The sequence below is a fragment of the Ovis canadensis genome, chromosome 4 (genome assembly GCF_042477335.2).
Source record: "Ovis canadensis isolate MfBH-ARS-UI-01 breed Bighorn chromosome 4, ARS-UI_OviCan_v2, whole genome shotgun sequence".
In the NCBI taxonomy this organism is placed as follows: domain Eukaryota; kingdom Metazoa; phylum Chordata; class Mammalia; order Artiodactyla; family Bovidae; genus Ovis; species Ovis canadensis.
The window spans coordinates 118,672,927-118,685,158 of NC_091248.1; the positions used below are offsets into that span (position 1 = coordinate 118,672,927).

Genomic DNA, 12,232 nt, shown 5'->3' on the forward strand with positions numbered 1-12,232 from the left:
AAGTGGCTGTTACAGTCAGGAGCTGGCTGATGTCTCCTGATGAAGTACTCCTTTGACTTGGAGGGGTACCCATGCATCTCTGCTGAGCTTGCTGCCTGCGACAGAGTCAGTACAGTCCCACCTTAGCACTACTGTGCGAATTGTTGCTTTGGTGAGCAAACATTTACTGAGAGATGACTCTGTGCCAGGCACTGATTTTAGGCTCTGGGAATTTAGCATTGAACGTGATGGACACAGTCCCTTCCCTCATGATGCTTACATTCAAGTGATCAAATAACACACATGACGAACTGAACATGTGTGCATGCATGCAAAGTCGCTTCAGTCGTGTCCAACTCTGTGTGACCCCAGGGACTGTAGCCCATCAGGCTCCTCTGTCCATGGGATTCTCCAGACAAGAACACTGGAGTGGGTTACCATGCCCTCCTCTGGGGGATCTTTCCAACCTTGGGATGGACCTGTGTCTCCTGCACTGGCAGGTGGGTTCTTTACCACTAGTGGTACCTGGGAAGCCTGAACTGAACGTAGTAATGGGCAAAAAGAAATAACAAATAACAGATCTTCTCATTGTTCTTGGTCTGCGTGAGAAAAGGTTTGTGTGAAAATTTCTAAGAACTCACTCTCCCTTGTCTCAGCAGTGGTGACAGCTGCCTTCTCTTTCAGATTCCCTATCTCCGGCCAGTTACCAAGACATGCCACCACACCTGCTCCCACGCATCCCTTCCCTTGCCCACTAGTATCCTGGATAGTCTACAGCAATGGAACCCACCCAGAAGTCCTGCTCCAGCTGGTTTTCATGACCATGTGATTGACCCGGAATTGAAACACGATAATGGAATGCTTCTAAATACGCATTCTTCTTGGAAAATGTCTGAGGCTTTTTTCTTAATTTTTTAAAATGGAATCAGAGGACTTGGTTCTTGGACAGACTGTTGGTGTGCGGTAAGACGAAAAGGTGGAGTGGCCATGTTCTAACACACCCATGTTTCTTGGTCACACTTGGTTTCTAAACCCAAATAGCATTTTCCATCCAAGGTCTGCCCTAGACTGTGAGCAGGGAATCACAATCCTATTTTTCTCTCTGGTTTCTGATGCTCCCCATCCTCAATTGCCACTTTGCAAAATGAAGGCACTTCCTTAGCTGATTTAGTTTGAACTTATGCTGAGTAGGGTGGGAGGGATGTTGGTAAGGTGAGCTGCATCCGGTCATGTTCTGCTCCTGGACTCGGTCCTTTGTGAAAGTTTGCCAGGCTGTGTATTCATGATCTGAGCCCTTTTCTGTAGATATATTTACTTTAAGCAAAAATGACAATTGGGGCTTCCCTGGTGGCTCAGTGGTAAAGAATCCACCTACCAATGCAGGAGGCACAGACAGGGTTTGATCCCTGGTCCGGAAGATCCCACAGGCCACGGAGCAACTCAACCTGTGTACCACAGCTACTGAGCCTGTGCTCCAGAGTCCATGCTCTGCGACAAGAGAAACCGTCGCAACAAGAAGCCCGCGCACCACAGCTAGAGAGCAGTCCTTGCTCGCCGCAACTAGAGAAAAGTCCGCGCAGCAACAAAGACCCAGTACAGCCCAAAATAAGTAAAGAAATAATCTTTAAAATTGAAAGCAAGGCATATGTACTAAGAAACTTTTACAAAGGTGCTCTTCTCAATGCTCTTTATGATATTAAAAATTGGAAATATCTTGCATGCATGAGAGGGTTGGTAACATAACATTTATCATATCTGCAAAACAGAATATTACATAGCCATTGGAAATGTTGACAAAAGTGTACATTTATTCACTGAGAGGTGTTGAGTAAACAATATAATATGAAATAAGTTAGAAAAGAAAGTATATTCCAAAATATTAAGGAAGTGATCATCTTTGGGCAGAATATTGGTGTTAATAAACTAATCTGAGGTGCTTGTTACAAATTCCTGAGTCCCCACATCCAGAGATTCTCTTTCAGTCTTCCCCAACCGCCAACCATACATATCTATACACCTAGGTAATTGTTATGTTCCTATCCTTTTGGGGGGCCTTGGACCCTTTCAGATCTGATGTAAACTATGGATTCTTGCCCCCAAAATGAATGGACACACCAAATCTTGGATACAATTTGGTGGACCATGACTTTAGTTAAGAACCCCTAGTACGGGGTGAAAGGTTGACCTCTCCTCATTTTCCTCTCGTCCTTTTCTCGGAAGACTCTTTGCTCCCATCTCCTTAAAGGTCAAGAACCTCTGCCGGGCAGCCCAGGCCCCAGGGTCATTGCCAGGGTCAGAGCACATTCCTTTTGTGTGTTTTTGTAGGGTTCCTGGTGCCACCCAGAGGGAACCCACCTGGTGGGTCACTAGGCAGTGGGTTGCCCGCGGGGGGGCCCTGAGGCCTGCTTTGAGAGCATGCCTGTGTCGCCCAAGGCTTTCTTCCCACTGGGGCAGGATGGCGCCCCCCGGAGTGCAGCCTTCTCCCACGCCTCCTGCTTCCTCCCCTCGCTGTAAAAAGTTTTGATGCTCCTTTTTTCTCACTTTTTATTTTGTGTTGGGGTATAGCCGATTAACAAAGACGTGATAGCTTCAGGTGAACAGTGAAAGGACCCAGCCATGCATAAACACACAGCCATTCTCCCCCAAACTCCCCTCCCATCCAGGCTGCCACATAACACTGAGCAACGTTCTCTGTGCCGTACAGTAGGCACTTTAAATATAGCAGTGTGTACATGTCTGTCTCCAGCTCCCTAACTGTCCCTTCCCCCCAGTCTCTCCCCCACCTCTCCCAGCAACCATAGGTTCGGTCTCTAAGTCTGTGAGTCTCTTTCCCTTTTGTAAGTTCATTCGAATCATGTATGTACCCAACGTTGATGCTGCTTCTTGATGACAACAGAAGCCCCTCCATTCATCCTACATGTGTGGCGTGTACGACTACACGTGCTGTTCTGGGCCCTACACGAGATGAGAAAATCTCTTGCAGTAAAATAGGAATGGCTGTGGGTTGCGGACTTTAAGGTGAGCAGCATCATAAACTTTAGGGCCCTAAGAATATTTTATTAACATCTTACGAAGAGATAGCCTCTTTTTGTGTATACCTGTAAAAGTGGTGGAATCCCGGGCAGGGGCGCGCTCTGCGGCCTCTGAGGGAAAAGAGGCCGTCCAGGAGAATCAGGACCTTTTGGGACCAGAGGCGTTGGCGACGTGACGACAAGTGGGCTCGGCCAGCAGGTGGCGTCACCGGCCGGGCTGAAAGAGCTGTTCATCCCAGGAAACCAGATCCTGCTGCTGTCCCGTCCTCCTTTCCAGCACAGACCGCACTCCACTCCCTGCGATCCTTTCCCAGAGAGGACTCCCGCCCTGACACCCGCGGCATGGGGTCTGCAGTGCCCGCGGGTGTTGCCACGGTGTCTCTCCCTTGACCCCCCAATCTGTCCCCAGTTCTGCCACGGGGAGCATCTCGGTTCCAAGTCCCTGGGGGCAGCTCCTTGCCAGTCTCCTCCCCTTGGCTCCAGCATGAGCTGCCAGGCAGGATGAACCCGGGAAAGGTTCATGACACAGGACACGACAGCTGTCTTAGCCTTGGCGTAATAAAAAGAAAACCCAAACACTTTTCTTCTTCTTTTTTAATATCTAAGATTAAAAAAAAAATAAACAAACGCCCCGAATCCAACAAACCAAAACAATCCCTTTGAACGTGCCTGGTCCCAGGTCCCATGTCCAATGCTGTTCTGAAGAAGCTGCCTGCCTGCAGCTCTGGGGTCCTGTCCCTGAGGACACCCCAGGGGTGGGCGGAAACCATCCAGGCCTTCATCCCAGCACCTGGGACAACCAAGGACTGGCTTCTCAGGAAGGCCGCCAGGACTGTTTTTAAGATGTGGTTGCCCTGGGAGGAAGTTTTCCCTGGATTCTGGGTTGAGGGCTATTTCTTGTGGAGAAACTTCATTTTATTGCCTAAAAAAAGAAAACGAGAACATTGCACCAGGCAGACAGAGGAGCCGAGTTAAAATCCTGCCCTTTTCACACCAGCTGTGGTGTGGACAGCTGGGGCTCCCACACGGCCCCCCGAGCTTCACCCCAGGGCCCAGGAGAAGTTGGGGGGGGATTCCCCTGCCTGCGTGCCCCCTGCACTCCTCATGCGCCTCCCCTGTGAACAGGGATCTTTTGAAGGGAAGACTGTCAGAGCTGCAGACTATCAGTTGCTTCTGAAATGATGACACAGGAAGCACGGACTGTCACGCCTCCCTGGGAGCCGAGGGGGGACAAACGCAGGCCCAGCCTTGCAGGAGGTCGGTGGTCCCTTCCCAGGCACCAGCCCCCGGGTGAGGCTCTAAGCAGGACCCCTGCAGGCCCTGCGGGGGCTGGCCTTACCGCAGCTCTTCCTCACTGGGGCCTGCTCCCTCCCTCTCTCATGCTTTTTGCTTTCTTCTCCTCCTCCATTTCCTAGCAAGGGCCTTTTTTGGCTGGTTAAACTGAAATTTTTACATTTCCACTATTCAGGGTCATCTGGAGACTGGCCCAGGTCTCTACCTCCAGGCCCCCTTCTCTGGTTCCATTCATCATATTTCTAAGCCCCACTCCCCAAAAGACTGAAGCTGTGGGAGGTAAGACTGAAAGAAGAGCAACACAGTCAGGGCCCAGGAGGGCAGGGAGGGGGCCGTGTGTCCTTAGCTTCCGCTCCGGGGACAGGGCAGGACAGGAGGGTGGTAAGATGCCAACTGGGCCCAGTGGGCGCAGGCCTCAGAGGTCAGCGTCATGAGCCCCGGCCCCAGTGGCAGGAACTGGCCAAGACCCCGTGGCCCCGGGGGCTGCTGCCGGGAACCCAGACCCCTGGGCCTCACCTAGTCCCTTCAGGAACTTGTTGACACCACTGTGTTCTCCGCTGGGGAGTGTTTCCAGGTACTCCTGGGCTCGGACCTCAAATAGACCTGTTGACAAGAGAAATCCTAACTAGTTTAGCTCCTTCTCTCGTTGCTTCTACATGTGTTCGTTTCCTTACTGCTGCAGACAAGAGAAGCTGAGACAGAGCTGCTCTATAAACATGCTCTGAATTGTAAGATTTAAAAGGGTTTTTTTTCCTGACCTTATAATTGCCCAGCCTTGTGCAGTAACTGTCTTTGGAAAGCTGTAAAGCTAGCTCGTACGTGAAGTCCTGTTTTCCCTCGACGAACACCTTCCAAGCACCTGCACTGTGTCAGGCCTGTGGTTTCAGAGAAGAACCAGACAGTCCTGGCCCTTCCCGTCTCCTTGAGATCTCCCGTAAGAGGGCCCCTGACCAAGTGGCCTGCCTCCTGGGAGTCTGGCTCCTGTCTAGGGACTCAGGAGGGCGGGGCGGGCGGGTCACCTCATCGGGCAGGGACCTTCGGTTCTCACCCAGGGCTGGAGCCTCAGGCTACTGTCTTCATCTCCCCCTGATCTTCTATCAAACAGTGATCCATGGGTGTACTCGGGAGGCCTTCTAGTGAATTCTTTCATCAGGAGTCGTGTGCCTCCTCCTAGGCTCTAACCCACCTTCTCTTGTCTCTCCAGATACCCTCATCAGAATCATCTGAAGTACGACAGCCCCCCTTTCTGCATTGCACAGAGCTCTGGGGATGTGGAGCTTTGCTGCCTTAGCTCAGGGTCTGCGATCATGGCACCAGAGGACACCCAGGCCTGGGCCAGCTGCTCCCGCACCCCCGACCCTTGTCACTGGGTGGCCTCTCCTCAGGGTTAATCATCTATCTGTCTCTCCGGTCCTCTGGCGTAGGTCCCACCTGGGGCAGCCTTTCCTGATATTTCTAGCTTTCAGATTCCTCAAAGGACTTAAAGAGCATGGAAGAAAGAGATAGGAACGGTTTCATACTCTTCCGCACACTTCCCGATCCTGATCTCTAGAGGCGTGATGGAACCCAGGGACAGGGACACTGAGGGAGACAAGGAGAACCTGAGGAGCAGAGGACGGGGGTGTTGGGGGGTGTGTGGACAGAGGGCCCTTGGGCTCCCCAGGCCGGGGAGGGGGGTCTCTGCTGTCCTCCTTTCCTGCAGCCAGCTCGCTGGGCGTCAGTGGCGGCACATGGAGAGGAGGGTGCGGGCCAGCTTCTCCTCCTCTGTCCAGCCCCAGGGCCGAGGGGAGAGGGTGAGAAAGGAGGGCAGAAGGGACAAGAGGAGATGGAGGAGAAACGCCACCGAGAGAGGAGGGTAAGGGTGTCCGTGAGAGTCTGGTCAAGCTGGGGAGACGAGGACAGAGGAGAACTCGCTCGGGAACCAGGAGTGGGGTTCTGGGCGTGGGGAGCAGAGGGAAAGCGACACCCCCGACCTTTGGCATCCTGCCGGCGCAGCTCCCGCTCCTGGATGAAGCCCCGGAACGTCTGGGTCTCCATGAAGACTTCCAGGAACCGGCGGAGGCTCTTGGAGGAGACGGCTTTGCGGAAGGCCTCTCGCTGCAGCTGCAGGGTCCTCTCCTCGCGCTCGCCCGCCGTCAGGAACAGCGAGTAGTGGCCCACGATCTCCACGAAGAAGCGGACAAAGGCTTCAGACACCACCTCGTTCAAGGGGCTGGACTCAGGGCCTGAGCAGAGCAGGGGAGGACCAGGACCGCTGAGGGCGGAGGCAGAGCCTCTGGGACGAACCAGTCAGAAAAGACAAGGATGCTATTCCAGGTCCCTGGAAGGCCGACTGAGATGATCCATGAAAGACGTTCCCCACAGTGAGCCTGTCATTTCTTCCCTACCTTTAAACAGATTTTTTAGAGCTAAACTGGGGATGGGGTGGGAAAGGTTTTTCCTATAACTCGCTGCTGAAGGGGATGAGTGCCAGCCTCTCTCCTTGCACACCTCGCTGCCCATTTTCCGACTTAACCCCATGTCAGGTGGACATGCCCATAGTTCATTGCTCCCCGACTCCAAGGATGGAGGCGGGGGGAGTCTGGGAGGTGCCTGAGCATTTACCTCGCTTGCCGTCTGGGGGCCCATCATCCTGCTCACTAGCCAGGTCATTCCTCTGCTCCAGAATGTGTTCCAGGGCTACCTGAAGCTTCCGGGGCAGAATGGAGTCCTCATCATCCATCTGTAAAGCAGAAAAAATGGGAGTCATTGTCTCAGCTTTTCCCAGGACAGTGGCTGCACCCCGGCCAGAAGGACAGCAGATTCTGCAGGGCAGGCCCAGCACGGTTCCTGGTTTAGTGGAAAGAACACAACTGCAAACCAGAGGCTTGAGTCTTGATTCCACTCTTAACAAGCTACAGGAGCCTCAGCTTCCCTGCTTGGTAAAACGGGTTACCTCACTGTGAAAATTAAATGCAACAAATAAGATGGCGATGAATGACACTGAAGAAGATATAAAATAAATGGAAAGATATTCCATGTTCATGGATTGAAAGAATAAATAGTTAAAATGTCTATGCTACTCAAAGCCATCTATAGATTGCATGCAAATTCCTATGAACATTCTAATGATGTTTTTCACAGAAATAGAAAAAAAAAATCCTAAAATGTGTATGGAACCATAAAAGACTGACTAGCCAAAACAATCTTAGGAAAGCTGGAGGCATCCTAATTCCTGATTTCAAACTTCATCATGGAGCTACAGTAATGAAGACAGTATGGGTGTTATTGCTGTTCAGTTGCTCAGTCCTGTCCAACTCTTTGCAACGCCATGAACTGCATTACGCCAGGCTTTCCTGTCCTCCCCTGCCCTCTCCTGGAGCTTGCTCAAACTCACGTCCGTTGAATTGGTAATGCTGTCTAACCATCTTATCCTCTGTTGTCCTTTCCTCCTTCTGCCTTCAATCTTTCCCAGCATCAACTGGCATAAAAACAGAAACACAGACAAACAGGGGAGGCTAGGGAAGCCTGGCGTGCTATAGGCCATGGGGGGTTGCAAAGAGCTGGACACGATTGAGCGGCTGAACAACAAGATAAACAGAACAGAATCGAGAGGCCAGAAATAAACCCATTCATATATGCTCAACTAATATCTGACAAGGGAGCTGAATATGCAGTGGGAAAAGGGTGGTTGCTTACCTAAATGGTACTGGAAAAACTAGACATACATATACGAAGGAATGAAATTGAACCCCTATCCTGTACCTCTCCCCCAGATTATGTGGATTAAAAAAAAATGGATTACAGACTTAAATGTAAGACCAGAAATTGTAAAACTGCTGGAAGAAAATACAGGTGAAAAGCTATTTGACACTGATCTTGGCAACGATTTTGGGGGATATGACACCAAAAGCACAAGCCACAGAGGCAAGAATTAACAAGTCAGAGTCCACACTGAAAAGCTTCTGCACAGTAAAACGATCAATCACCGAAACAAACAGGCAGCCTCCTAAATGGGAGAATGCGTGTATACATACACATACATATACACGCACAATGGAATATTACTCAGCCATAAAAAAGACACACTGCTTTTGTGACTACTCTGGTAGACCTTGAAGACATAATGCTAAGTGAGGTAGACCAGACAGCGAAAGATAAATACTGTATGTTCTCACTTTTATGTGGAATCTAAAATACTGAACTCAAAAAATTAATTAAAAAACTGAACTCATAAAAAGAGAGTAGAGAGGTGGTTACCAGGGGCGAGGCGTGAGGAAAAGGGCAAATGTTGCTCAAAGGGCACAAATTTCCAGCTATAAAATGAGTAAATTCTGAGGAATCTAATGTCTAGTTTGGTGACTATAGGTAAAGTATACTTAAAAGTTGTTAAGAGAGTAAATCTTAAGTGTTATCCCCCCATACACAGGTAATTATGTGAGGGGATGAAGGGGTTAACTAATTGTCTTGTGGTTCTAATTTCTCATTGTATACCTATGTCAAATCATCATGTTGTATGTCTTAAATTTAAATATGTTCTATGTCAATAAAAGCTCAGGAAGGCTGGAGGAATTAAATGCAACACAATTAACTTGTGAAAGTTCCCTGCACCTAAGTGGCTACTCAATAGATATTTCCCAGTGCTCCACCCCACAAGGTGGCTAATTCTTATCAGGGGGCTCTGGTCAGGGCAGATGACCAGTATGACTGAAATCTGGCTTTCTGATCTGGGTCTCAGAGCAGGAGGGCCGAGGGCCTACCCAGAGGGCCCTTGGAAAGTGAAAGCAGATGGAACCAATGATAAAGAACAGTATTATCATGCATATCTTTTCAGTGGCCACTCCAAGTTTATTTATTTGGCCGTGCCTCGGAGCATGTGGGTTCCCCCACCAGGGACTGAACTGCACCCAACCCTCATTCTCTGATAATGAAAGTAGTTTATGACCATTATAGAAAATGTATGAAAATATTAAAACAATCTAAAATTGCTCATGATCTGTCTCCTTTTCAGTCTCCCACTCTAAGACAACCAGAATTGATGTTTTGGTGAGTTTTCCTTTCTCTCTTTCTGTATATACGTATTTTTTCCCCTCATTTCTATCCTTAAAAAAAAATGATCAGCAAAGTAATGTACATGATTTTTATCCTCATTTTTCCACTTCATATTATATCATGAAGTTTGTTGTCAAATATTTAAAGGCATGTTGAAAAAGGTTAAGTGTCTACAGTTATAACCTATACAAAGATTCTGTCAGCAAACCATTTTGTGACAAAGCCCATGGGAATCAATCCTTTGTAAACCAAACCCCTCTTCTTTGGCCCCTGCCTTCTGTCCTGTCCTCAGTCAAGCCCTAGCCGGGGACTGCCCAGCCTGCTGGCCTGCTTTGCGATTCCAGGCCCACCACAGAGCTGGAAAGGTGAGCTCTAAACATCAAAGAGGTGCAAACAGAGCAAGCAGTGCGTGGAAGCTGGGTTGCTTCTTACTCACCTGTCTGAGGAACCGATTGTTGACGAGGTCGACCACTAGGACCTATGAGGTAAGGAAAAGGGACTGTTACTGTTAGCAGGGAGGGCCTCCAGAATTTAGAGATGGACTGTTAGCCTTCTTCCTTCTTGGCACCCAGAGAGGCAGCTGGGTGGGGGTGGAGTGGGCCAATTGTGGTTTCCTGACATTGCCACTGAAGCCACAGATGATGAAGGGGGAGGCGGGGAAAAAGCTTTCCAGACATGCATGCTTTCAACACTGTAACCGCAGGCTAGGATACGTGTTGGCCAAAGGCTGGACTTCCTGCCCTGTTTCTGGACTGGCTAAGGCAGAGCCGCTCCGACTGTTTTTTAGCGTGTGAGTCACTGAGACAGAGAGCGGCTAGAGCCCCAGCTTGTTCCCATTCCACTGGATTGTGCCACCTCTGCCAGGCCTCCCCCTACCTCCCAGTTACGCACTTAGTCTTATCGTTTCTCTTAATGGGATAAACGGGGAGAGACCCAGAGGATGACCCAACGGGACAGTAAGCCAAGCTGTAGGTGCTGGGCTTCCATGAGTCAAGGCTTTCAGGTAAAGCACTTTCGTCCTCCTTCCTCAGAGTGAGGCTGAGACCCGGGGCCACAACTAGGGAGGGGTACGTGAAGGGCCTAGGGCACAAAACTTAGGGAGGCGGCCACTCACGGGATCACACAGTGTGCACCGCTGGCTATGATGGAGGACGAGCAGGGGGCCTGCGTGCCCGCCGTGTTTCCACAACAGCAGGAACACAGGGGCCGGGAGCTGAGAGGGGCTGTCCTTCTCACACCCTCTCCTGGGGGGTGGAACTGAGCCATCTGCAGGCTCACAGAGCACCCAGGAAAACCCTCTGCAGTTCACAGACACACACTCAAAGACCTGAGTCTGCTGGTTAATCTTTAACAGGAATGCAGGACCACCTGGGCAATTAGAGGAGCTGCATTTCGGGCCGCCGGGAGGGTTCAGGCCTGGCTGTTCTGTGCAGCATCACTTAGTCCCCACGGTTCTGCTCTGACTGCTGGAAGCTCTCAGTGCTGGAGACAGAAACCATTTAGAGGAAGGGGCTGGGACTCAGTAATCACAGAGATGCTAAGCAGGGCTTTTCTCATTTGGATCCAGAACTCAATCACTGAACACATTTAGCTTATTGCCTTTTTAACTGATACGAAAAACGACCTACTTATAGGAACACAGTCCTTCTCAAGACTTTGTTATTGGCCTAAAGATGATTTCCAGTTACCATGAGCTCTTCGTGTGCTTTCTTCCCATGACAGAGGGGTGGACGGGGGAAGGATAGGGCAGATGGCTCTTTACCGACTAGGTGTATTAAAATCGAGTAAATGGTTGGTTGGGCTTCCCTGGTGGCTCAGAGGTAAAGAATCCACCTGCCCATGCAGGAGACACAGCTTTCCATCCATGGATCGGGAAGATCCCCTGGAGAAGGAAATGGCAGCCCACTCCAGTATTCTTGCCTGGGAAATCCCAAGGACAGTGGTCCATGGGGTCGCAAAGAGTGGGACACGACTCAACGACAGCAACAAATAGTTGACTGCAGCCCTTCTCAATGGGTGTCCACGGCTGTAGGTTCATTTAGAGGGGAAACTGAGTCTGCAGTCAAGAGGTTCTGCTGAAGGTGACTTGGCAAGAGGGTGCTGACTCATAAAGCCGTGGGGTCCCGCTGCTCCCCTGACCCTGCCTGCTGGCAGAGCCGCACGCAGCCCCTTCCCCCTACCCTTGCCCGACAGGGAGCTTACCTCCTCCAGCGGCAGCTCCCTGAGCAGCGGCAGCGAGCTGGTGAGCAGCCCGATGAGGAAGGGCGTTGGCGAGCACACGATGTCGATCATGGCGGGCGGCAGCACAGGGATGTAGGTGTGCTGCCAGGCGAAGGGGTAGATGGCCGCCACCATCGCGTGGCAGCACGTGGACAGGGTGCTGCGGCGGGAGAGAGAGGGCGAAGGGCCGCTTCAGGAGGGTGGGCCGCCTCCACGAAGACGCCAGAGACAAGGGTTCACAAACCAGCCCTCTCCCCTCCCCCAGCCGCAGAAAACCCCCGACAGCGAAAGCCTCCTTGCCAGTGGGTGCTCCTTAGTGAAGAGGCTTTGGATTGGAACCCACGTTCTCTCCGCCAAGTGTGAACACCTAGGTGTGGTTGGGGGGAGACAGGGTGGTCCTTCAGTGTTCAGGTGCAGCCGTCCGCTCCAAATGGCTCGGTTGTGTAAAAGCGAAATTCATATGCTGCTTGCCCACAATTCAAAACACAGAAAAATAACGACGTTGAGAGACAGACTCGGTCCCTCTTTAAGCAGGATGATCACAGTGTAGCCTTGTACTGGCGAAGGCTGGGCCTGACAATTGTGTGGGATCCACAAGGCTTTGGTCCGTGCTTGCGTTTGTGCTCGGTTTGTGGAATGAACGGGTGGATTACCCGGGAGCATCGCTTTTACACCGT

General features: G+C 50.9%; 1 protein-coding gene across 9 annotated transcripts in view; it reads right to left on the bottom strand.

Annotated features, from left to right (window-relative positions):
- Positions 1-3,590: 3,590 nt before the first annotated feature.
- The window catches only part of DENND2A (DENN domain containing 2A), a 98,687-nt gene continuing 90,045 nt past the window's right edge, over positions 3,591-12,232 (bottom strand). For all 9 annotated transcript variants that reach the window (XM_069588562.1, XM_069588560.1, XM_069588561.1 and 6 more), the window contains 6 exons: positions 11,538-11,715; positions 9,772-9,813; positions 6,909-7,026; positions 6,278-6,529; positions 4,821-4,907; positions 3,591-3,933 (listed from right to left, as the gene is read on the bottom strand). In XM_069588562.1, the coding sequence (XP_069444663.1) occupies positions 3,902-3,933; positions 4,821-4,907; positions 6,278-6,529; positions 6,909-7,026; positions 9,772-9,813; positions 11,538-11,715 (709 nt within the window). In that variant the 3' untranslated portion in view covers positions 3,591-3,901. The remainder of the gene's footprint in view (positions 3,934-4,820; positions 4,908-6,277; positions 6,530-6,908; positions 7,027-9,771; positions 9,814-11,537; positions 11,716-12,232) is intronic.